This window comes from Terrapene carolina, unplaced genomic scaffold (assembly GCF_002925995.2).
Source record: "Terrapene carolina triunguis isolate 2854851 unplaced genomic scaffold, T_m_triunguis-2.0 Scaffold96, whole genome shotgun sequence".
NCBI classification, from domain to species: Eukaryota; Metazoa; Chordata; order Testudines; family Emydidae; genus Terrapene; species Terrapene triunguis.
Genome location: NW_020664447.1, coordinates 21,063,259 through 21,090,238, shown reverse-complemented (window position 1 = coordinate 21,090,238; position 26,980 = coordinate 21,063,259). Strand labels below are relative to the sequence as shown.

At 40.4% G+C, this 26,980-nt stretch overlaps 1 protein-coding gene across 1 annotated transcript; it reads left to right on the top strand.

Moving 5' to 3' along the window:
• Window positions 1–7,202: 7,202 nt before the first annotated feature.
• Window positions 7,203–23,065, top strand: LOC112116404 (actin, aortic smooth muscle-like). The gene is made up of 8 exons (XM_024213868.3): window positions 7,203–7,478; window positions 9,404–9,532; window positions 11,035–11,145; window positions 15,632–15,716; window positions 17,854–18,015; window positions 19,008–19,199; window positions 20,757–20,938; window positions 22,619–23,065. Exons 1-8 carry the CDS (start codon window positions 7,275–7,277, stop codon window positions 22,760–22,762), a joined length of 1,209 nt encoding a protein of 402 aa, XP_024069636.1. The 5' UTR covers window positions 7,203–7,274; the 3' UTR covers window positions 22,763–23,065.
• Window positions 23,066–26,980: the final 3,915 nt, after the last annotated feature.

The following is a 26,980-nucleotide window of genomic DNA, read 5'->3' as shown; positions in this document are numbered from 1 at the left end:
TGCCAGCAGTTACCACAAACACACTCATGTCTTACCAGACTTGGTTAATGTTAGCAGTGACCCCAACACACTCCCAGTCCCAAATGTTCCCAAAACCATGTGCTCTGCAGTGTGTAGCCCTCTCCTGAACAGCTCAGGGAAATAATAGTTTGCTTATTCCTTTAAAGAGACAAAAGCACATTGTAGCTTATTAACTTACAACTGGGTTAGAAACACCCTTCCTTGTAAATACTGCACGGCATAGTAAAAATAAAACAAATTTATTAACACTAGGACATAGGTTAAGTGATTCCAAGAAATAGAAGTAGAGAAGGTTACAAGCAAGTAAAAGTGAAAACATACGTCTAAAAGTCTAAAGCTTAATCCAGCAAGTTACAGGCTTTGTTCAAGATGGTTCCTCTCTCTCCCACCAGTCTTCCTTTTTCCTACCCCTGGCTTTCCCTCAGTTAGGATCTTCCACAGAAATACAAGATGATGGCTTCCTTTGTCTTACTAGATGAAAGTCTTTATAGGTTTCTTACCTATATTCCATTTCCAGAGATTTAAAACTCTCCCCATTGAAGGACTCAGCTTGCAAGAGCTCTGTTACCTTATGTCTGACTAGTGATGGATAATTTAGGGGTTCTCTGCCCCTCCCTTTATAGTTCAGTAAACCTTTGAAAATCAGATGTCTCAAAGTTCATTGACCTTGCTTCAAGAGGGAGGATAACCTCATGCTCTTCTTCCCTCGTGGTCTTCCCATACCCCTGCTCATTTCTATGTAATTTGGGCTTCCACTGTTTTTGGTCACACCTTGCTTAATTTCTTTGGAGACAGATGACGTGACATTCCCTCCGGTCTTCGAGAGACCAGTTTCTCCCTTTGGGTAAAAGACTGTAAAGCATAATATCTATGAGTATTCATAATCCCTTATGTAGAGTTAGTACATACAGTTCACATTATTAATCAGCAGTGTGTCATGAGCTTTCATAAAGGATCTTGCTCAATGCACTTTTATAATACAATAATATTGTATGTCAGTTGATTTAATTGTTTGAGATTCAGCCCTCTGTATTTATAGACCAATGTATTTTTTGAAAAGTCAAATCGAGACCAGGCCTCTCTCTCCTGCGGAATGTAGATGCCAAGCTGTCTCCTCCCACACTTGCTAACCTGATAGCTTTGTTTACCTAATGTGTAAATAGACCTTCATTGTCTCTGCCTGATGACGGACTGGTCAGAGAAGCAAACTTACTCCTTTGTCTAGGGCAGACCTGTTTACTAGCTCCCTCTGACATGCCTAGTTTAAACACATTTTAGTCATAGTTCTAGCATATATCCATAACTCTTAATACCCATTGCGTACGTACATCATGCAGGAATATTAATGATCAGTGAGTTTAGTTTTCCAATGACATTATATGACATCTTTTAGATACCTAACACATTGTTATAATGAGTGTGTCAGGCCTGACACGTTACTGACAGAATAGTGAACCACAAATGAGCCTGCGTGACACAATGATACTTAAATGGTCAAGTTTACCGAGATACATTTAGGACTGACTTGAGCCTCCTTTCTAAGTTTGGCACTCCCATGCATATGTGGATTTAGAAATCCTAGGAAGAAGGCCAGGTTGTAGTTAATTGTGTGTTGTTATTTTAACTTTGTCATTAAATGGCTAACCCATTTTTGTAAGACCTAACACAAGAAAAGGTATCTCCTAGTTGATAAAAGATCTGCATGCATGCAACATTTCATAAAAATCTCTCTCAACTAGTGTGGACTTTGCAATACCCAAGATTCACAGTCAAATTTGGCCTTTTATAATAGTAATGCTTGTAGCTGTAATGCTCTTGTCTTCAACTTGCTTTCAGCTTCTTGCTGTGGGAATCCTCATCTAAAACCACTTGTCTAAATTAGTTTTGATTTAGCAATACTTTATAGACAAGCAGAACTGTCCAGGTTTATGGTGACATAACTGAAATGAGTAGCTTTCCTAATTGTCTTCAGAAATGCAGTATGCAGTGATTGCACAGCATTCATGAAATTACTGTTGGACCTGAGGATATTCCACACCACACTCCTTGATAGCGCTTGGGTATTGTTCAGTTTAGACCATATAAAAGGCCATAGTTCCACTACTCTTATTGGAGCTTTGCTGAATTATAACAACTGAGAATTTGACCGATTATCTATTCAGAAGTGTTTGTAAAATGTGTTGTTAGGATTCAAGTGACTTCAAATAGTGGGCCTGATTCTGATCTTATTTTACCAGTTTTTACACTGCTGTAGCTTTACTGCGTTCAATGGAATGGCTCCTGATTTATACCAGTGTAAATGGTAACAGAATTGGGACCATTGTTTTGAAGACAAGGAAGGAAGGAGGAGATGGATGGGTATTGTGTCGTTCACTATATGACTGATTTTAAATGGTTTCCTATTTCGTACGTTAAAACAAATAGGGACCATGTTTGGAACTTGAGACTGAGATTCAGGACACATGAATTACTTCTTCACTCTGCCACTTCCTCTGTGACCTTGCATGGCAATTGCTTCTACTGTCTCAGTTTTCTCTATTTGTAAAATGGGGATATACCTAATGACTGACACAAAATAGAGGGAGGACATAAAACTAGATGTTTGCAAAGTGCTGTGATCCTTTTGGATAAAAGGATCTGTATAAGTGGCAGAATGTTATTTGGAAGTTTGAAAATGACTGCTGTTCATCTGAGTGAAAGAAAAAGGGAATGATGAACAGTTTAGAAGTCAGTCTGACTGCAACAATGACAGCTGTTCAGAGATCAAGAAAGTTTACATAATCAGGCAAGGGGATACATACGATCACGTGAATAACCTTTCTTCCTGTGTATAAGCCCTACTCGCTAGAAGTGAAAGGCACTTCTAGAGAGAGAAGAAAATTGAACACCTGGTGAGTTTTGAAATGGAAAGAGTCTAATGGCTACAGGGATGTGGCAGATACAAAGCTGATTGTAAGAACTTGTCACATGGACTGAAGTGAATCATTGACTGAGGGTTGAAGGAATCTTGTACTTGAATTCTGCTACATAGTCACATGGCGATATTCGGGGTGGGGTATTTACAAAGTCAATAGTAATTCATAGTAGTGTCTGAGATGAGTAGTGTCTCCTTTTTGGAGAATAGTGAAATAATGCAGAATCTCAATTACTACTGTAGGTAAATGTTGACTCCTTAATAGCAACCACTGTAAGTGCGTCGGCCAACAAAGCTGTTGCTTATTCTCTTTAATGGGTCTTTATTTCTTGGATTTTGACCAAGACTGTTTATTTTCTATTTAGATTCACCATTTCGTGATCTTATAAAAGTTCAAGAACGTCACAGCCCTTTTGTGATAGACACACTGTATATAATAACCCTCTTTAGATGTAAAATAGTTATCACTCAGTTGGGTGACTTGTTGCTGATTCAACCCCCATTTTCAGGTACAGAGTCATCCAAGCACCAAGATAAGCTGGCTATTTTCTGTCTCTGTACTACAAAAACAGATAACGTGTACAGTTGAAACACCAGTACTGTACATGGTAAGAACTTTTCCTTTAACCAGTGGCAGCTTCTAGGTGGCTGGTAAGAGAATGATAGTAGGCTATTTTTAGTTATTTGTGGTGTAATGAAGCAAAAAGCTTTTCAATGACAGCAATGGATGTACGGATTATTTCAGTCTTATTCAATCCTTGTGTGAGAGATTTTTTTTTTTGTATTTTAGTGGGGGGAAAGTCTACTATTAACCATAACGTAGTGAACAACTTAGTGGGAAAGAATCCAGGGTTGTCAGAAATTCTGCCCTAATTTATCCCGTCCTTTAAGCTGTCACTTTGATAAGCACAAGCTGAAAACAAATGTTTCCAAAAATGGCTTGACAGATGTAGGTATTCTGCGAACTCCATTCCTCAAGCTGATATAAATGTAATAGAAGGTGAGATCATTTCACTTTTACAAAGGAGCTTTTACAAATCCTCGCCATCTCCTGTTCCCTTGGGTAAGTATTGCCCTGAGATAATTTCACATTGTATTTGATGATTTAACGCTACAGGTCTAGGATCTCAAAGGTACCTGAAACTCTTGCTCTATTGTAAACCATGGGCTAGATCTTGCTTGTCTCAGTTATGCAAGTAATGCCAAAAGGACTATTCCTTAAGTGATCAAAATGTAACCCCATAGTTATAAAGTGCTGAGCCTCAGAATTATTAAAAAGTAGCGCGCCATAGAACTTCACTTCCTTTGTGACTTGGGAGAACTGGTGCATATAAACTGAGCTGCCAATTAGTGAGCAACCAGAATAAAAAAAGCAAGGATAACGGAGCACAAAATGAACTTTCTTTATGTATTCTGTTGCTTGCAGTTATTTGACATTTCATAGTACAACAGTAAATGTGCTGCATATTTTGTAAAAGAAATATAATGTCTTAGTAATACAAGACCTTTTCAGTACTTTATTTAATTTTGTGAGTTTGAGAGGGATGGGCAGGTTTTTGTGTGTATATACTAACAAGACTTTAATGTCGTATAATTCTTTTAATATTAAATATTTGAATTCAATATGAATGGAATTATGTACTCCTAATGCATATGGGAGTCCACTTGTATGGATGGTGAAACTGCACACACCTTCCAGAAAGATTTATGTAGGAAGGGCTAAGTACTCTTGGCTATAAAATGCAGGACTGAACTGCAGTAGATTTAGAACCTTATTAGTGTTTTCTGACTGGATAAGGACCACATTGGAAAACATGGAATCAATGCAAAGTTTTCTATTGTGTTTTAATGGGTTTTGGTTTAGGAATTAAGAATAGCAAAGGTTGTTTAAAGGCACTTAATGCTCTGTCTCTTAATGCTCAATGAAGCATCATATACATTGAGCAAACATTACAAAATAGTGCTGAAACTGTTAACTAACCTGCAGTGCATTTTACAGTATCACATTGTGGTAAGAGAGCAAAAACCCCATCCTTCACCTGCTAAGTTAACTTTAAAACCCCCATGTTACGTTATTGTGCAGGATTATTGTACAAAATACCAGTCGTATAACTGGTTAAAAATGCTGGTCAGAATTTGTTACTTAGTTTCAAATTATATTAAGAAAAATATTGAAATATTTAATAATGTCCTAGAAGACTTACCCCTGTTTTATGAATGATGAGTAAAGAACAGCAAGTGAAATACTCAATGCAAAATAAAACAAAACAAAAATAAAAGTGAAATGCAAGATCCAGAAAATTCATGTTTAAGCCAAAGCCAACCTTCCTGTCTTTGTTCCCTTGTTGGTTTTATTTAAAAAAAAAATAAAATAAAAAAAATTAAAAGCTCAAATATTCCTTACAACATTTCAGCCCTGAGCTAAATTGTTTTTATGGTCTAAATATAAAACTCCTGAAGCAAAAGTTTACAAGAGAAGTATTGGCTTAAGCAGCAGCCATATTTAAAATCTTTTTTTCATTGGATGAAAAAGGGTAAAAATGGTAAGAATAAAAGTATACCTTGGGATCCCTAAGTTGTAATCAGCACACTATCTTTTCATAACTTTCTCAGAAGACCATTAAACCAATTTCCTCCTAAATTATCCCACTATTTTAGTGGACATTGTTAGTAGCAGTTTTTGTAAGTGAGTTAAAATTGGAAATAAAATTGCAATCCAGCTAATTTTTGGAAATTCTCCTTCCCGTTCTGAATACCTACAGCAGGTATCCAAAGAGCTGCTTTCGTGGGAAGGAGCTAATTGTTAATGCTTCTGTAGGTTCAGCAAAAAGAAAGCTGCAGGCATGACTCCATCTTGGAAGTATTCTGAAAATGATGCACTGTAAGCCTACGGAAGGGGGAGGAGAGGGGCGTTTCAGAACCCGAGCTGTAGCTTCGAAGCACTGTTTGTTCGGCTATTTTTTGGAGTGCTAGCACAAGCCCCACTACCCCAAGTCTAGTGTTAACCCGGGCTGGGAGGCTCTCCGCTGCAGGCTGGACAGATGTGCCCTAAGTGTTGAATGCTTCAGCATTTGGGGCCTTACGATGCTGAAATAATAAGCAAAACATGGCTTTCTCACTAAAGATAAAGGGCCAAATTCTGCCATTGGTTATATTTACACAGTAACCCCAATGACTTGAATCCTAACCTAAGTGGAAGCATAGAGCTCTGTGAGTTGCCATGAAGGGAGAAGCATGTTCTTTCTACTCTATTTCTGCCTGTGTAAATGGAGGGGAGTGCCTGATCTGAAAAGTAAACTTGAGAGATCCCAAACAGAAGTCTATAGATGAAATCAAGGCTCCAGTGAAATCAGTGGGAGTTGTGCCATCGATTTTAATGGGGCCAGGATTTCACCCCATGTGTTGGTAAGTTGCTAGAGTCAAGTTGTTTCTGGCTAGTTGAGCCAGTCATGTCCCACACCACTTCCTAGAATAGCCCTGTTGATAAGGAATTCACCATTTACAAATATAGAATAGTTTCTGTAGCAAGCACTTAACATAACAGAGCAGCTGCCATTTAAAAATGCACGGCAAACACTTTCCTGCAACTTTGTGGAAGGATTATTTTTAGTCATTCGTTTCTGAGATTGGCTCTTACATGCTGGGGGAGAAGGGGAAATTGGGATATGTTTGTAGACAACATAAATGGTGTTTAGTACAATTGATTGTGTTACTCTGACACTCTCACTTGCAATTTAGTGCTAAAAATCTCCCAAAACAGCATCTCAGAGTAACCTGTTTGAATGCAGTTATTACCTGTAACAAATAACCCCCCTCTATGGTCTCCACAGAGCCATGCTGATCTGAAGTACTAGCATTTGAAAGAGATTTTTCCTCTCTATTGATTTTATATATATAAAATATGAAAAAATTAATTCAGTCTCAACTATCCAAGTACCAGGAAAAGTGGATCATCTAGAATAGTAATTCAGCCCTGGCAAAGCAGGGGAGAGATGACCATTTCTGTTAATGGGGAGAGATGAACATTTCTGCCCTGTCTGAATGTGGCTAATGGTCATTCAATAACACCAAGATGTCTCTGGACTCTTTGGGGGTGCTTTAGAGGTCATGTAGATAAAGGTTTGCCTTTTGGATGTGGGAGACAAAGGTCTTGGTCCAGCATACCTCTTCAGCATATGTTTACCTTTAAGCAAGAGTAGTTCCATTAGCTTCAATGGGACCTACTCTTGCTGAAAGTTAAGCATATGCTTAAGTGCTTTGCTGAATTGGGGTCTTAGTGTAGTCTTCACTGTTTAGGGTTAGTTTTCAAGACTCTCTTTTACAGCAATGTAATTTCTAAATGATCAAGAGCTGCTTCTGCCCTCAGCCACCTGCAGTAAGTTGCTGTTGCTACAGCCTAGAACTGAGAGATACGATGTGTGATGAAGATGAAACCACTGCTCTTGTATGTGATAATGGCTCTGGGCTTTGCAAAGCTGGATTTGCAGGGGATGATGCACCAAGGGCTGTTTTTCCATCGATCGTTGGACGTCCTCGACACCAGGTCAGTTTGTTCCAAAAGGACAAAGCTATATGGTTTTATTTCTCTTACACCGCCCTTGAAAACTGTGTTAGGAATGAAATAAGCATAATGTAGGTCTGAGCCTGTAGTTCTTTTGTAAAAAAATTAATTTTCTTAATGTTTTTCCCTCAAAATCAGGGAGAACAGAAAAAAAGACAAAAGGACAAGAACTTATGGAATGGGAAAGGAAAGGAAGGCAAGGGGGCAGGGAAGGAAAAGGAGAGACTTATCTTGATTTTCATCCGCTAGGAATTAATCAAAGTTTTCTAAAAAGTTAGACCAAATATTTTCAAACTTGTCTGAGGTCCCTCTTCTCCAATGATCCAGTTCTAATGCAGGCCAAACTTTCACAAGTTTCCATGGGACACTGGTGTGTTTAGAAACTGAGGATTTGGGTTGGATGGTTTTATGGGACTAAGCTGTCTTGCCCTTGTTGGAATGCTTTTGCCAGTTCTCTGGAAAAGGTATTGTTGGGCTGTCAAGTCAATTATTGATCTGCAGGAGAATTTTGATGACCCTTTCAATGGTATTCAAGTGCACTAGTGAAACTGCAACTGGTGCTTCAATATCATGAAGAGAGGGTGTAGCAATGATCTCTTCAAAATTTCATTGTAAATATTTTCAGCTTTATAAAACTGCATACCTGCCAGTCAGTAAATGAAAAATCCATCTACTCTCACGATTTGCCACTGTTATTTAACATGACATTGATAGCCCTCTTTTTGCCTCCCATTATAAAACTGTCTGAACACTGGGACCTTAAATCATAGATTAGGTGACTAGTGAACCTTCTATGAGGGTAATTGACTAATGATCCTTAGCTGATAGAGGACTATTAGCATAAACAAAATATATTGCTGGGAGACCATAAATACTACTAGCAACCAAATTTATAGTAGAGATAAGGTCCATTTATCGTTACATTAAGCACTGGTAGAGACAATTAAGTTTCCAATTAAAGTCCTCAATAACATCCCTTTATCAAATCCAAGCAGAACTGATAAGTGTAATTTTGTGGCTTGCAGCTTTTTTTAACTGCTTAAATGTCCTTTATATTTAAAAAGAAAATACTTGTATTTTTAATAATTTTCAAAATTGAGTGCTTGCCACAAAATGTAGAATATATTCTTCTACTTGTCAAAAGTTGTTTACTTATTTCAGTAAAAGAATGGATGGATTTCAAGGTCAGGATGTTAGATTCCTGAAAACTAAATGTGTCTTGGTAGCTATGAATAAAACATGATGAATGAAAACCTGCAATACTGTATGCACAAAACATAGTATTATTTAGCTATTTGTCTTGTACATTGGGTTTTATTAATCATTAGCGTTAACATGTAGTTTTAAATTACACACATGCATGCAGCTCAATGGCTGCATCTCCTAAATCATGAAATTAATTAATATCCAGCTACACATGGAATAGATTTTGATGGCAGTTGTTGAATAATATTGTCCCAAATATGCTGTTTACATTACCTTAGGCAAACAAGATACAGTGGCTATTACAATCAAGACAAAGTCAAAAAGATTATCCAGGGTTGGATACAGCCCAATGTAAATAATATGTCTGAAAGTATTTTTAAAAACTTCCTTTTAAATATGTTGTATAAATGTTTTTCATCTCTCCTGTTGGTGTGTGTATAATGGCCTTTTTAACAAGAGAGAAACAGGGGTAATCGTGAAACTGATTGTACACAAAACACTGCCAAGTGCACACAGAAAAGGTGGAACATAGAGAAATATTCTCTCCTCTAACTGTTCAGTTATAGCTTTTTGCAACAACTAAGGATGGTGACTAGAGTAAGTACAACATTTTCAGGCAAAAATGTGATTTCCCCCCCCCCGATGAGTGTCCCTTTAAAATACACAATACAACACTAACTTTTGACAACTACATTTTCCAGGGTGTTATGGTAGGAATGGGTCAAAAAGACAGTTACGTTGGGGATGAAGCCCAGAGTAAAAGAGGGATCCTGACACTGAAGTACCCCATTGAGCATGGGATCATCACTAACTGGGATGACATGGAAAAGGTGAGTGGTTTTTCTTAATTTCATTTTGTCTGAGTCATTATTAATTTGTTTTGGGGGTAGCACCCACAATGTGCTGGACATGTTCTAGGCAGAAAGCAGGCACAATCCCTGCCTCCAGGAGCTCATAAAAGAACAGACACACAGAACTTATGGGGAAGGTTGTACAGTACATTAGTGGAACAGTCAAGGTGGTGATGGGTCTTGTCTTGGCAATAATCAGGCGGTCATAGGTTGCTGAGGCTTTTCAATTTTTCCAAGTAGTGCATATAAAATTATACTTATTATTCCTCAGCTTTGATAGTGTGATCTAGAAATACACTAACTTTATCTGCTGCGTTTACCGAGTGCTAGCACCAGTTTTGAAGTCCTACCTTAGGCAAAGCTGCTTTTTTACATCTATTGGAATTTGGTCAAAGTAAAGGTTTTAGATTGGGATCCCCAGAATCCCAAAGGAGAAACCTTAAAACATTTTTCCTTAACCTAGAAACACAAAAATAGAAGACAGAAAGGACCGATCCTTTCTCCTGGCCTCACAGACAAGAAAGCATGAAAGGATGTCTTTGCCTTGCATTTATATGTTGCTCTCTCAGTGCTTTAGAAGATCTAGGCAAAATGTATTGGGGAATTCTAAATATTTAGAACAGAAAATATGGAAATTGTCCTTAAATCCCACACTGGCCTCTGAGCACAGGTTTATTCCCTATAGAACATTTTTGTTGAGGGCTCCAGTTTAGCCATAAATATCCCAAGGTGACAATGCTTCTTTATTTCCTATCAAGTAAGATTTTCCTGGCATTTATCTAATGGGCTTTATAACTCTTCCATTAAAGGAAGGTCCTAAAGTGGGCACAGACGTTAAGCTGTGCTTCTGGAGAACACATTGGAGAGATAAGGGTCACCAAAGCCTTGAAGGACTGTCAAAGCTTGCATTGCTAAATATAGATAGCACTGTCTACCATGAAGGATCTCAAAGTGCTTTACAGATTATGTGGCAAATAAACTCAGTTACTGTAGAATTAATGACAATTCAACTCTGGGTTCAGGTCCAGGTTTAGTCATCTGATTTTCAAAGATGGTGGAAATCATTGGACTTCATTTATAAAGCCTACATGAGCTAGGACTCATAATCCCCATTGATGGGGACACTTAGGTTACCATAGAAGCCAAGGAGCAGCTTTGCAGCCTGAAATGGAGAATTCCTTCCCTCACATAACCGTCCAATGCTTAGGTCGGCTACTGCATCTGGATTTGAACCTTATTGGGCACAGCCACTTAATAGAATTTGGCCCAAAATCTACTCTGTTATACTCCCGCAAACTCATTGATTTCAGCTCTAAACAACAGCAAAATTTGTCCTGACCCGCGTATGTTTTTGTATGCGTATATTTAAAATTCACTGAAACTGTATTTGAAATGACAAATGCCTCTTTCAACACAACTTTGACCCACCAAGAAAGGAAGCAGTCAGCAAAATGTTGCCCTAAACTGTCTTTTCATTTTAGATTTGGCATCATTCTTTCTATAATGAACTTCGTGTTGCCCCAGAAGAGCATCCTGTGCTGCTGACTGAGGCCCCCTTAAATCCTAAGGCTAACCGGGAAAAAATGACTCAGGTAACGATTTGGATATTGTTGTGTTAATGCTGTGCTGCACAGGTTGTTTCAGCATAGGGGCCAAAGGTTAAATGGTCCTAGATACACAACTCCCCCCTTCTTCCATGATAGGATCAATGGCCATTGGTTGGGACATGTGGAAAAGCTTGTTTTTCTGGTGCCTATGCTGTTCCTGTTCTGTGAATAATAATAAAATATTTAGTTATTACATTTGGAAGTGATTCATATTTCTCAAGTGCCTTACAAACCTTAAGTAATCTTCCTTCACAAGAGTGGTTTGTTGCATTGTCCCATTTTTCTCCTGGGGAATGTGAGGCAAGGAGGTTAGGCCCCTCATTTTCATAAAGAGTCTCTAATTTTAGGTGCCTGGCTCTGGACAACTGTAGCCTGATATTCAGCAGGGCTGAGATGTCTTACCTCTCGTTGCCTTCAGCGGGAGTTGTGAGTGCTCAGCACTTCTGAAACTCAGGCCTTTAAGTGTCTAGTTTTGGGCACGTACAAACTGAAGCATGTACCTTTTAAGGACGTAGGACTGGAAATCTGGAGAATTTGTGTAATCAGCTGGTTAGTGTGTTGTGTCATTCTGAGTCTGAGCCACAGAGGATGTGAGTTTGTTATTGATCCCTCTATAGAGCTTGGCTCTTTAGCTCCAGCTGTAGAGACTCATGCTTTATCCTCTGCAGGTTATCAGGTCAAACCCCAATGTATCAGAGAAGATGCAGCTGTCATGTAAGTGGGGACTTGTCTAGGATTCAAATCGCTGTAGGCCTTATACACTCAAGTTGAGCTTTCTCCATCCAGAGGAAATATGTAATTCACTGCTTAGTGCATGTTTTGTGTTTCCCCATCTCCACAGATGATATGGGTCTGCTACAACTGCTGCTAAAGAGCCAGATTCTGTAGATGGGGCTGTAGAGACTTAAGCCTTTAACTCTGCTGGAGGTCTCCAGTTCAATCTCCGGTGTTGGCCAAGATGGCAGTCATCACACATCCACATGATGTAATGAGCTAATATTCATATTTGAATATGCAGTATGTTATTTGCATTAATTCCCTCCCAACCAAATCCATTCCTTGGCTCCACATCAAACCATAATTTTCTCTACTTTTTCTCTAGCTCTCTCTTCAAATTCTCCCTCTACGCCCTCTAATCCTGCCCCCTGCATGGTTCCCAACCTATCTGCCCACTGCCATGTGGCTGGAGCAACACCCTACATATTGGGTGAGGCGTTACTCCAGCCATGTGGTAAATGTGAGTGTTGGGGACTATGCTCTAGGCTCTAAGCATTGACACACAGCCTAGGGTATCTTGGCCACAACTCTGCAGTGCTATCAGCTGAAGCAGCTTCTCAGGAACCAGGAACAGGGTGTTAAAAATGGGAGTCTCCATGCCAGTTTGGGGATTTAATAGGTCTAGAGGCATCCAAGCTTAGATGGCACTTCTGAAATTTTTTCTGTTGTGTGACATGCCCCCCAGGCCATCTAGCAGATTGGCATCAGAGCCTGATCTAGAACTCCAGGAGTTTGTGTCTTCTAGAGCGCCACTCCATCTGTAAGGCCATACTGCTTCCCTCAAAAATTGGAGTGTGGAGTCAACAGTAGTAAATACAAATATAGATATATATATGCTCAGCACCAAGAAAAAATTGACATGGATCTGCATTTCCCTTCATGCATATTTTTGGCATGCATTTAATATGACCCTTATGTGTCTAATGAATATGTAAATGAGTTAAGTAAGCAATAAGAACTGACACAGCTCCTTACTGGGAGGTAATACAACGTAAGGGGTATTGCAAAGCACATGATGAAGATAGCTGCTTTCAACAACCAGACAGTTGTTTTCACAGCAAGACGTGCTTGGTAGTGTGTCCCTGCCATTATGCAATGATGATAAATTCAATTTTAAAATTAAAAAAAAAAAAACATGATTATGTATCAGTTATTACATTGAGCCATTAATTGGAAATGAAATGCCAGTAATTAAAATGTAGTTTGTCACTGAAAGAAACAAATCCTTTTTGTTAAACCATAGTCTCTTTGTAGAGATGCTAACATATGAAATCAAGAGTCTAAATTTAACCCATCTGTCTTCATTGGCTCCCACTGGTGTAGATGCAGGTCTGGGAGGGAAGTAGTAATGAGGGAAAGTGGCCACAACATTCCCTCCACTAGGGGAGACAAATTGCTCTCAGCACTGACTGGGAAAGGGACGCGCCCACGTTATCAGTGCTTGCCCTAAACAGCTTTTACTAGCAGAGATCCTAGCGAGGCCAGTTGAAAACTAAAGCTGCTCCACCTGGTGGAATCCTGAGGGAGAACCTGTAGTATGTAAATAGAAGCATATTTTCTAAGGTGGAAATGGTACATTAGGTACCTAAGGGCTGGTCCACACTACCCGCCTGATTCGGCGGGTAGAGATCGATCTTCTGGGATCGATTTATCGCGTCTCATCTGGACGCGATAGATCGATCCCAGAAGCGCTCCCCCGTCGACTGCGGAACTCCTTCTCGCCAAGAGGAGGAAGCGCTGTCGACGGGGGAGCCTGCCTGCGCCGCGTGGACCCGAAGTAAGTAAATTTAGTTCGATCTAGGAAACGTCGACTTCAGCTACGCTATTCTCGTAGCTGAAGTTGCGTTTCCTAGATCGATCCCCCGCCCCAGTGTGGACCTGCCCTAAGTGTCATTTGCGCCTTTGGAGATCTGCCCTGTAACATAGAAGGTTCTCAGATACTATAGCAATGGGTACGCCTGCTATAGGTACTTAGCGAGAACTTCATCTGTGGTCCCTTTTATCCTCCTCCAGGGCAAGGGGCTAGGTTACCACAGAGATGGAAGTGCAGTTTACATCTCTGTGTTCCCGCCTTGCTGAATATGGCCTAATATGGGCCTAAGCCAAATCCTAGTGAGGTCAGTTGGAAGACTCAGTTGATTTAATTGAACTTTGGATCAAACCTAAGCAAGCACAATGTGCTGCCCCCCCTTGGAAAACTGGATCAGGAGAGAACTCAAGAATACTGCAAGTGGAGCTGACAAAGGAGGGAGGTGCTCTCAGTTTGTAGGAGAGGGATGGTGAGTGCATTGCTTAGGGACATTCTTTGCCAGCATTTGAAGAAGTGGTAACATTTGTCTTGGGGGGCCTCACGGTCTAATACCTATGGGGAGGTGGTGGCAGCTGGGAAGGTTTTATCAGAGTGGGGAGGTAGACAGTGAGTCATTCTTGTTTAGTGATTAGAGCAGGGACTGGGAGTCAGGACTCCTGGGTTTCATTCCCATTATACACTTAACTTCTTTTGTCAGTTTGGAGAGACAAGGTGGGTGAGGTAATATCTTTTAATGGACCAAATTCTGTTGGTGAGAGAGACAAGCTTTTGAGCCACGTTGGTGAGAGAGACAAGCTTTCGAGCTCCACAGAGCTCTGCTTAAGGTCTGTGTGGCTCAAAAGCTTGTCTCTCTCACCAACAGAATTTGGTCCATTAAAAGATATTACCTCACCCACCGTGTTTCTTTACTATCCTGGGACCAACATGGCTACAATTACATTTGTCAGTTTGGGATAGTTAGTTAGCCTTTCTTTGCCTTAAGTTTCCCTATCTGTAAATTGTGTATAACAACACCCACTTCACTGGGGTGATGTAGGGTGACCAGACTGCAAATGTGAAAAATCGGGACAGGGGGTGGCAGGTAATAGGAGCCTATATAAGAAAAAGACCCAAAAATCGGGACTGTCCCTATAAAATCAGGACATCTGGTCCCCCTAGGTGATGTACAGCTTAATATTCATATTTATATAAAGAGCTATAAAATCTTCAAAGGAAAGGGGCTATAGAAGTGCATATTGTTTATAACTTTTTGCTATTGCAAGTTCTTGAGGAAACAAGTGTGGAAAGCAAAGGAGATTTGTGATATTTTTAATAGTGCTTTGACACCAGGATGAGGACAGATGCATGGGGTTTAATGGTTTAAAAAAACCAAAATCCCAAACCCAGACTTTTAAATAAAAAAGTAACATTAAAATGCAAGAGAAACAATATAAAATGTATGTAATTTATTTTCCTTTTCGTTTTAGACTAGTGGGTGAACTTTACCAACAAGATGTGTCTTATTTATGTGAAGAGTAATATTACTGGAAAAGGTGCATCATTAAATAATAATTCTTTCCAGCTGAAAATGCTTGACAGAACAATAATTAACTTTTAAGTTCAAATACGTATTATTTACAGTGTGTGCTAAATCCTGTTTATAATCTGAATATATTTTATAGGGATAAAATATACATGCTATGGTTATTTTTTCCTTTGGGTTGACACAGAATTTTGTTTACACAGCAGTGAATGGATGAAATTAATTTTAGTAGGTTGTTGGGGAGATGAGTTATGTGGCTATAAACCGCACTAGTAAGTGATCTATAAGTTAAGGAAAGAGTTACTGTCTCTTCAAATGCTTCTGATTGTATAGCCTAAAGATTCCTAAACTCTTAATTGCAGATCATGTTTGAGACATTCAATGTACCTGCTATGTATGTAGCAATTCAGGCAGTTCTATCTCTATATGCATCTGGTCGAACCACTGGTGAGTTTCTGTGGGTGTCAGTCTTACTGTCTGTCTCTCTCATGTATGCTGATATAGACATACTATGTATGTTCTGTCAGGAATCCATAGCCATCTAGGAACTGCATGCTTGCCTTATACTGTACAAGCATATCATGGCCCTGGCCATTACAGGAATAGAACTCCGCTCTTTCTGTTCCAAAAGTACTAGCCCCCTACCTGTTAATTTATAGGAGAATTTCTATGAGGAGCATATAACCTATGTTTATATTAGAGAAAGACGATATAAATTGAGACTCCACTTAACTGCACACCAGATAAAAGAAGCAACCACTTAACCGACTGATGTTCCAAATCCCCAACTTTCTTATTTATTTCCATGTTATCTTTACCATTAAATATATTCCTGACAAAAGAATACCATTGAATCATTATAAGAAAATATCTTGTTTAAACATTATACTTCTCAATTATCTAACTCAGAGTCTGCTGCGAAGAGATAATTAGCATTAGCAGAGAGATCCCTCCCGACCACCATTTAATACCGGATCAAGCATTAAGGCCATAAATTATATTTCAGTAACACTAAGGCCTTGGTACATTTTGAAAAAAATTGAAAATACCATCTGGCTTTACAACCTGGTGCCACAGTCTAGTTCAGGGTGGGCAAACTACGGCCCGCAGGCCGGATCTGGCCCACCAGCCATTTAAATCCAGCCCTCGAGATCCTGCGGGGGAATGGGGTCTGGAGCTTGCCCTGCTCCGGTGCTCCAGCTGGGGAGCAGGGTCGGAGGCCGCTCCACACGGCTCCTGGAAGCAGCAGCCTGTCCCCCCTCCAGCTCCTACACCTAGGGGCAGCCAGGGGACTCCGCTCTGCATGCTGCCCCTGCCCCAAGCGCTTACCCCGCAACTCCCATTGGCTGGGAACCACCTGCAGATGGGGCAGCATGCAGAGCCGCCTGGCCATGCCTCTGTATAGGAGCCGGGGTAGGGACATGCGCTGCTTCTGGGAGCTGCTTGAGGTAAGTGCTGCCCAGAGCCTGCACCCCTGAGCCTCTCCCCACACCCCAGCCCCCTGTCCCAGACCTGATCCCCCTCCCACCCTCGAACCCCTCGATCCCAGCCCAGAGCACCCTCCTGCACCTCAAACCCCTTATCCCCAGCCCCACCCCAGAGCCCACACCCCCAGCTGGAGCCTGCACCCCTTACCACACCCCAGCCCCCTGTCCCAGCCTTGATCCCCCTCCCACCTTCCGAACTCCTCAGTCCCAGCACGGAGCACCGTCCTACACCCCAAACTACTCATCCCCAGCCCCACCCCAGAGCCCACACCCCCAGCCCGGAGGGCCCCCGCACCCCTCTCCCCAGCCCGGAGCCCCCTCCCACACCCTGAACTCCACATTTCTGGCCCCACCCCAGAGCCTGCACCCCAAACCAGAGCCCTCACCCCCTCCTGCACCCCAACCCCAATTTTGTGAGCATTCATGGCCCGCCATACAATTCCTATTCCCAGATGTGGCCCTTGGGCCAAAAAGTTTGCCCACCCCTGGTGTAGTTTGTGAAAAGAGATAACCCGTTTACAGGAATCAACCTTTGTGGCAAATTGTTGATTCCTTTAAAAGGCTCCATTCTGTGTGTACATCTGTGTGTATTTAATATTGGAAACTTTCATCCACTTTTCAATGGAAAAGATGTTCTTCACTTCCTGCCCTAAAGTGCAGCAACACTACACAGTGCAGTGCACTGCTAAACAGTTGCTGTGTTCAGCCCAGAGGAGGCTGTATTTTAATTGTTGATGAGATGATCTCTGTGTGTAGTTTTATATCATTTTTAGTCCATATCGTGCTTTGAATCTTTTGAGATGAAGAGCTCTGTATAAATGTAAGATCATTATCATTAGCATCTGTTGAGAGAGAACAATACAGTACAATTGCAGAATGCTTCATGCTTTTGCCAAAGGCAGTTGCTTCTTTGTGTATGCTAACAATTTCCACCACATACTAGCAGAGCTCCACTTATAGTGAAGACAAAAGGGGTTATCATCTGAACATTGCCCAACAAGTCCTTTTATTATTGTTTCAGCTTTCTGTTTAGAATGTGCAGAAGTTGTGGGTTCTACGTTGGCTGAGAATGTCAAGCTTTTCCTTTTCTTTCCCAGGAATCGTTCTGGACTCCGGGGATGGTGTCACACACAATGTACCCATCTATGAAGGTTATGCTTTGCCCCACGCCATCATGAGGCTGGACCTGGCAGGCAGAGACCTCACCGATTATCTCATGAAAATTCTCACAGAAAGAGGCTATTCTTTCGTCACCACTGGTAATAAGATGCCTTGCATATGCAACTTACATGCGCACGCTAACTCTTTTTGGTGTCGTATTGGACTGCAAGTGTGTATGTGATTTGCTGCACCAAAGCTGTGTTGCAGGGTACAACCCTCGATAGGCCAGAGATATGGACCGTGTGAGCTAGTGGGCTTCTTCCATCTCTAAGATTTAGGATGCTGGTGGTGTGCAGGCTGAGCAGCAGGAAATCTACACAGAAATAACTTCCCCCCCTGTGTATTATCACAGCCATTTTGCTCCCAAGCAGAACTAGTCTATGGCTGTATTTTTACTACTGTGTTCTGACTAGTGGAATTTGGTGGCACAAACATGAATTAATCTGCACAATACCCCTAGAAGGAAGTATGACACAATCACCATGATTTTACAGATGGGGAAACTGGGGCATGGAAATGTTAAATGACTTACTGGAGGCCACACATTGGTCAATGTCAGAACTACAGCTAGAGCCCAAGAGTCCCTACATCACAAGTCTGTGATTAATCCACTAGACCAGGGGTAGGCAACCTATGGCACATGTGCCAAAGGCAGCACGCGAGCTGATTTTCAGTGGCACTCACACTGCCCAGGTCCTGGCCACCGGTCCGGGGGACTCTGCATTTTAATTTAATTTTAAATGAAGCTTCTTAAACATTTAAAAAAAACCTTATTTACTTTACATACAACAATAGTTTAGTTATATATTACAGACTTATAGAAAGAGACCTTTTAAAAACCTTAAAATGTATTACTGGCACGCGAAACCTTAAATTAGAGTGAATAAATGAAGACTCGGCACACCACTTCTGAAAGGTTGCCGACCCCTGCACTAGACTATGCGGCATCCCTGCACACACAAACATGTGTGATGGAATCTGTCCCAAGTGTGTCTTCTGGCTGCCATATTGTATGTTGATAAAAGATATAATTAATGTGATCCTTTAAAAAAAATAAAATTTCTTACTTATTTTTGTTGGGTATTTGTAGCGGAGCGTGAAATTGTGCGGGACATAAAGGAGAAGCTTTGCTATGTGGCTTTGGATTTTGAGAATGAAATGGCAACAGCCGCTTCCTCTTCTTCTCTTGAGAAGAGTTATGAGCTTCCTGATGGGCAAGTCATCACCATTGGGAATGAAAGATTCCGATGCCCAGAAACTCTCTTCCAACCTTCATTCATAGGTGGGCCTGGGCGCTGTTTACAAAGGGCTTGGTTGAATTGGAAAAGAAGGTTGTGTTTAACTGTAAGGGAAACATTCAAATGTAGAGACTTTTATGTCCTGAGAACCTATAGTTTCTACTGACTCCATCAGGAGTTGGGTTTGCTCAGTCCCTCTGATAAATGGGGAAGTTACTCTTTGGAAAATGTAGACAGGTCTGCTGGTCTTGCTATATATTAATTTTCCTCTCAGGCTAGAAAATACCAGGGTTCTAAGACAGTGACTTTTCATGTTTGTTTCAAATACCTGTATCAATTCACCAGACTAAGACCAAAGCTTACCAGCCAGTACTTCAGTACCATGAGAAGATACTGCTTCCAGTTCAGACTGATTGAAATCAGTACAGCTGTACATTGGTGCTAAGTGAGATAAATATCTGATAATGTAAGAAAAAATATTTCTCATCCAGGTGCTGCCTCTGCTCCACAATCAGTTCCTCTAGTCTTCAACTCAGCAAGCAATAGAGTATAAAACCCATGTATTATTATTTTCCAGTAGTTTATCTACTGGAAAATAATAGAGTCAAAATCCACCTTCAGTTTATGGTAGTTCAAGCCTTCCTCACAGAACCCCCATTGACTTCAGCAACGAGAACTGAGTAACGACAGCAGGATTGGCCCATAGTCAATTCAGTCCTGCTTCCATGGAAGTCTGTGGTAAAACTCTCACCGATTTCTATCTAGAAGTCTGGTCCATTGAAGCACCTGTATAGCCCCCATCTCGGTATCTGAGCCCCTGTCCTAGAGCAGGAGCAGGCCTCTGTGGAAATTCTGTTTTACAGATGGGGAAACTGGGATGTGGAAAGGTTAAGGGACTTGAGGATACACAGTAGCAGAACCACCACTGGTGCCCAGCAGTTCTTGGGCACACAAGTCCGTGTCAGAATGAGAGTTCTGAATTATTTGAAGGCGTGACACTGTTCAGATTGTACTCTGTCACAGGGAAACTCCTTGTATCTCTTCTGTGGTGAAAAATATCACCACCATAAGTGGGCTCTACTGTATTTTCATGTTACCCAGTTATTCAAACTGGCTCATAAGAATCGTTTTAACAAACTGGAGTTAGGAGTGGGTATTACTTCTAGCTAATACCAATATGCTTGACCATAGGAACAGCAGACTATTGTGGAAACAACTCAAACAGCTCTTTTTTTTTTGTTTGCTAAATAATGGCATCAATTTATACTTGAGGCAATCTAAATTCCAAGCATTAGAACACAGTAGGAGAGAATCTTTCTTGTTTTCAAGTCTATTTTATGTCTGCCATTTGTAATCCTGTTCCCACCTGGGAAAGTAAAAAATTGCACTTAGCTTTATCTCCCTCCCCCCCACCCCACCCCCGCCCCAGCATCTCATAGCTTGTTCCTGGAATTTTCTTAAGGGAGTAATGTCAGCAAATACAGTATGTTTAGGGACCATTGACCCTGATCTGTATGAGTCATGCTTCCATGTTGACAGTAGTAAAGAAATGGATTCCTTAACCTATGGATGTAATGTATTGAAATATTATTTTCAAACAGGAATGGAATCTGCAGGTGTTCATGAAACCACTTATAACAGCATTATGAAATGTGATATTGACATCCGTAAGGATCTCTATGCTAATAACGTGCTCTCTGGGGGAACAACAATGTACCCTGGTATTGGTGATCGCATGCAGAAAGAGATTACAGCTTTGGCTCCAAGTACTATGAAGATTAAGGTAATCCTAACACCTTATACCGATTTTTTCCATGTTTCTTTTGTTAAGAAATCAGACCACACATATATATATATATATATATATATATATATATATATTCACAAGAGAGTTAGTGCTTAGAACAGAAGACTGGGAGCTACTGCAGCTGGATTCTGTTCCTGGCTGTGCCACAGATTTTTGTGACCTTGGGCAAGTCATCTAACCTCTCTTCCTTATTTTATCAATGTCAGGTTTCAGAGACAGATTTGTCAGTTATTGGCATAAAAATGGTAATTGAAACTGTGTGAGTGAATGAGGTCTCCTAAAGAAAGTGTAAAGAGGGAGCCAACAACAGCCCTCTGTGACTCTAATGGAAATTGGAATAGGAGAAGAGAACCCATCAAAAGAGACACTGTGAACGAACAACCAAAGAGGTAGAAGGAGAACCAGGAGAGGATGGAGCTGCAAAAACCAAAGGAGGACAGGGTCTAGGACCCTGTGAGGTTGGAGGCTCCCAGAGCTCGGGCTGCAGCCGGGCCTGAATGTCTGCACCACAGTTAAATAGCCCCTTAGACCGAGCCCTATGAGACTGAGTCAGCTGACATGGGCCAGCTGTGGGTGTCTAATTGCTGCGCAGACATATCCTAAGAGACCAAAGAGAGTCTGCTAAGCCAGTGACTGTGCCTCAAATGGAGGAGTTCCAGACTAGAAGAAAATGACCCAGGGGAAAACATAATTTGAGGTAGCTCAGTAACAGGGCTGGACACTTTGATAAACCCCTCGGGCCCTGGGTCAGCACCCAATGGCCCAGGTCTCTCTATCTTGCGCTGTTCCCCACCCCTCCACCCACTCCTTTGTAGTTACCCAGCTCTGGGGGAGCAATTGGAGCTTGAGGGGTGATTGAGGCCACAGTCTGAGCTCCCTCTGGGATGACCGGATTTCAAAAGTTACCAGTGATTTGGGGGGGCTTGACTGGAGACACCTTAATAGGGCCTGATTTTCCAAAAGTGCTAAGCACCTGCCCACTGAGACCCCTTTAAAGTGTCTCAAACACAATCGCTCTTGAAAATCTTGGTCTAAAGGGTATATGGGACCCAATCCTGTGAGGTTCAGTGCAATCTCAACTTACTTGAGAGAAAGTCAGTTAAGTATATTGGCCCACATGCATCCAAAGAAAGTTAAAGCACTACAACACATTTTAATGAAAAGGCCATCTAGGGATTTTAGTATGGGTTAATATGCTGGGACCCCCAGGTATGCGTGTAGCAAGTGGTTGTTTTTCATCTAGATACATGTAATAAGCACCTGATGAGTACTTTCTTGGCTTCAAGGTGGATCAAGCTACTAAAACCCCCTGGCAATCTGCAGATAGCTGACTGTTTTGGTCCTGGCCCATTTTTCATTACCATCTTCAGGTCTGATTCAGAATAGTGCTGAGTAGCTGCCACTCCATTGGCTTCCTCTTAGGTAATGGCCCATATAGTCAGGGGCCAAATTGTTACATTGAAATAATTCTGACTGCAGCTGCAAGGCAGAAGAGATAACTGCCTTTTTAGCTGTTGGATGTTTTATTTCAGTGGTGTTGCACTGCTGTAATGGGGAACTGGCTTTGACCTAGTAAATTTGCACAGACAAGAGATATTACTGTGTGAGCTACTCATTTCTCTGCTCGTAAAACATTACACTTCTCTCCCCTTCTAGATGATCGCACCACCAGAACGTAAATACTCCGTCTGGATTGGGGGCTCAATCTTGGCTTCTCTGTCTACCTTCCAGCAAATGTGGATCAGCAAAGATGAATACGAGGAAGCTGGTCCTTCCATTGTCCATCGCAAATGCTTTTGAGTACACTCATGATGTGCCATCAATGATAAGTAATGGTGGTTCTCTATACCACTTCCCCCCCTTGTGGGAAGTACATGCTTTAGGCTTTCTTCTACCGCTTATTAAAACACAATAAATGGTTATCATGCTGATTAGTATATTGTTTGTCTTGTTTCTGAACGAGGAAAAGACACTGTAATTTAACATGCAATTGACAGATGCCTTCCAAGAGTAATTATAGCAATAAAACAATAAATTCTGTAGAACTTTTCCTTCATGAATCTCAGAGCGTTTTACAAACGTTCATGAGTTAAACATCACAAAGTTGCTGTGGTGTTGATCATTGTATTGTTGTATTATTACCCTCTTTTACTGATGGAAAATTTGAAGCGCACAAAAATTAAATGATTTCTCCAACCTTATATAGGTAGAAATTCTCCCCTTGTGCAGAGATCCAGCACAAAGTCTATGCACCCTATAAGCCTTATTTTGAGTATTATGTGATGCATAGCGTTTTTGCTGTCCCAGTGTATAGGGATGAATTTCACCATAGTGAGAAAGTGGCAGACACAGCAAATTTAGATGGGTCCTAAAGTGCAAAGTCCTTTGTGCAGAAGTTACATATAATCTTTTCCTTTGCGTCCCATGATTGTTTGGCAGGAACCCATGCTACTAGCCACGAGTGTCAACAAACTGTAGTGATTTTGTGCTATAATTACATGTACCAGATTAATTTACCTATCACACATTGTTCTGCTTAAATGTCTCTTTTTTTAGCAGTTAATTGATTTTAATTAACTTGCTATCACTGTCCTTTTTATGCCAAAGAAATGAATACTGAGTAAATAACAAGCCTTTCAAATGTATTATCAAACTCTTCTGGTTTAATGGATCAATAAAAGTGTAATTATCCATGCTAAAGTGATTTACATTAATTATATAGTGACCAGTTTATCTATTAAACATATACTAATAAGTAGTCATAACAGTCTATTTTAATTTAATTAGGTCATGAAAATTGCTTTGTTAAATTCCAACTAAGTGTTCAAGATAAGCAATTTTAAAATTAAACTAACAAGTTTCACAATTTCTATAAAAAAATATTTGCCTGTACTTCCAAATGGCTCAGCCTATTGTAATGCTCTATCCTTGAAATTGATGACAGGATTTGTATCCTCCTTGCTATGTTTCAAGTGCCAAACAAACTCATTTGACATATGGGCCTGATTCTGACTCCTTAGGCAAGCCTCCCTTTGACTTCATGACTTTAATATCAGGCCTTCTGGGTTCACTCACTTTGAGGTATGCTAGGTAAGTATTATACCTGGTCCTAGATTGAGAAAGCATGGCACAGAGAGGAAGAGTGATTTGACAAGGTCTTCCAAGGGCAGAGTCTGGAATATAATCCAGGATTCTTGACACCCAGTCAAGCAATCTAACAACTGGACAATGATCTCTCTCTCACTGATGTCACTGCACTCTGCACTGATACTTTCTAAATCCTTCATTCATAGCTGGAAGGAGGAGTTGTCAGCAAGGATAGCTATTCTCTTTCAAGGAGGGAAAAAACACATCAACTGTGTAGCGTGTTGATTTTCCATGGCCAGGGAAATAGATTCAATGCACACTTCCTCAGCTCACAGCCTGTTTATGTGGCCTGTGCTCTAGGGAAAGAGTATTTTTTTTAATTGCCAACTTTTATAGAAGCCAGGTTTTTTCTTCTAGGTAAAATGACCAACGGTTTATTTCAAGGCAACGTTCTTAAAGTATGAAAAAAATAGAGGATAATATAAATAATTCCCATTCCCTTCAGAGGCCACATAACAGACATTGCCCTGGACCACAGCACGTAAGCAAGAAGTGATTAACTGATGTCAAGGTCAGCAGTTCTTATCAAGTGCTGCTGCTGTCCCATTTGTTTTTCAGATAGCCTCTTGGGTACTGCCAGTCAACTGTTGCCCACTGAATTGAACCAGCATTTTTGGTTGACATTTGATCTTCCATCTGCATGCTGTGTGTTTGTCCATGCCATTTCCAACTCCTCTGTGCAACTGGGCAAAAAATTAAAAGGTGATGACTAATACTCTCGAGGGACTGATTAGTAATTAATGCAAAATGCCAGGTGTTTGCCTTTGTTCCATGAATTACATTACAAATCTATATTTATGTTCATGTTTCTAAAAGAGAAAGTTTCTGTTGCAGAGGGCTTACTTCATAACACAACTAGTGTTCTAGGAAAGTATCATTAACTGATCCTGACATCAGATACTGTGATTCTGTTCCCTTAATGTATTTTTCAGAGACAAACTAAATGTATGTAGAACTTGATGTTAATTCATTATCCTTCATAATAGGAACATCCACAGCCTTTTGAAAAAGAACGTTATGAATGTTTTAAAGAAGTTATCTAATTCTGTTAGCTGCTAATTCTAGCCCTATGCAAACTCACCTCTTCACCCAAATACTGCTCTCTGAGAATGGGAGCTGAAAGACCACTGAGTCAGTAGCAGGCAAAAATATTAATCCTTGTCTTGTTCCTAATTTTGAATGGCAGCATAAATTCTAATTGTCAGTAACTGTATTTTCCAAACAAATGTAAATATTTGTAAGAATCACTGAGAATCTTCAAAATAAATTTTACCATAAGCTTAATGGCTTGGCCTAGGTTTATATCACCACTTACTCAAGATGCTGACAAACTGACAACAATGTGGATTGAGAATAGCAGCCTTGAACAGCTCTTGAAATTGATCTTGTCATCTCTCTAGGCAATACAGAATAATCTTTAACCTGTGTGTCTTGCAGCCAGTGATATTTGTGGGGATATCCTTAGGTTCTCAGATTATTGATGTGTATTTATTTTTACAAATCCTTGTAATGTTGAAACAGAATATAATCAGGTTTGTTAATGAAAATGCCACGTTTATTCTGGTTTTGCCGTTTTTAAGGGTTTCCTTAAATTTTCATGCTTTTTAAAAAACCTTCCCCAACTCCTTGTACATCTTCCTTCTGTGCCTACTCACATCCCATTAATCTGAGCAAAAATTGTCAGAGTGGCACAGCCCTGGGACATACAATTCCACAAACTCATTTTTACAGGTCATACTCTGAGAGCCCCAAAGCAGTAAAGGGGTGAAGTATCCTGGCTAATGTGGTGTTGCCACAAAACATATCAGGATGTACCAGTCAAGTTATATTGTTATTTTAGCATAATGTGTGTGACTGATGAAAAAATGATTGAGCATACTACACTGCCTCATAATAAGGTTTCTGAAAATGACTGACTAAAATGAAACTTTAATAGAAGAAACAGTCAGCAAAGGGACAATGTTGCAAAACATTTTGGTTTTGTAAAGCTAATCTGTTACCCAATCTAAAATCAGTAGAAGTGTTTCCATGTATATTTGTAAATAGTCCAGCAGAAGTAGGTTTTTTTTGTTCATTCCCTTGCCCTATTTGCAACACAAACATTAAAGCATTGTGCCACTGTGCTAGAACCTGAAGGTGGAATTGACTAGAAATAAAAGTGAAACTGACTTGTGTATATTCTTCATCTAAGCAATTCAAAAAGGAAACCAACAGCCTTTCAATTTTTAAAAGTACTCTGTTTTGGTAATCTGTCAGTGCTATTTACCTAGGTAAGTATATGTTTTTTTTACCAGAGACAGTGTGCCTTTAATGGAATTTAACCATTGAAAATGAGACAAAAAGAACTTGATTTAGTGTATTTTATTTTTTTAAAAATCTGAAAACTGCTTTTAGAACTACTTAGGAAAATGCATGTATTTGATACACATTTGTCTCATATAAGCAGATATACTTTTGGAAATTGCCTATATTTAATTTTTTGTTTATTAAAAGCCTTCTGACATGCTTCAGCCCAGTTATATTTTCCTCAAACTAAAAATTCCCTCTTGCCCTGCCATCCCCTCAGTCAAACCATTGAAAAAAATATATGGGCCCTTGTACTGAACCATAAAGAACAACTGACTCTGGTTCTGTTGTACACCTGAAGCAGGAGAGCGGAGAGCCCACTATTGAGAATGCCACTGACATTTAAATCTAAGGCTTGTTATCTTGAGTGTCCCACACTGAACTCACCTGCAGAGAACAGTGGCCTCTCAGGTAGTTAGGTCCCAACCCATGAAGGATATCAGTATTTGTGCAGGTGCTTCTGTGTCATTAATTTGTATAAAAAGTTACTCCGTGTTTTCTGGGTTGATCTTATAGTACACCTCT

Coding starts and splice junctions, on each gene's coding strand:
- LOC112116404 (XM_024213868.3), top strand. CDS start 7,275: ATGATCAAGAGCTGCTTCTGCCCTCAGCCACCTGCAGTAAGTTGCTGT. Junction 7,479..9,403: donor TTGGACGTCCTCGACACCAG/GTCAGTTTGTTC, acceptor TACATTTTCCAG/GGTGTTATGGTAGGAATGGG. Junction 9,533..11,034: donor ACTGGGATGACATGGAAAAG/GTGAGTGGTTTT, acceptor TTTTCATTTTAG/ATTTGGCATCATTCTTTCTA.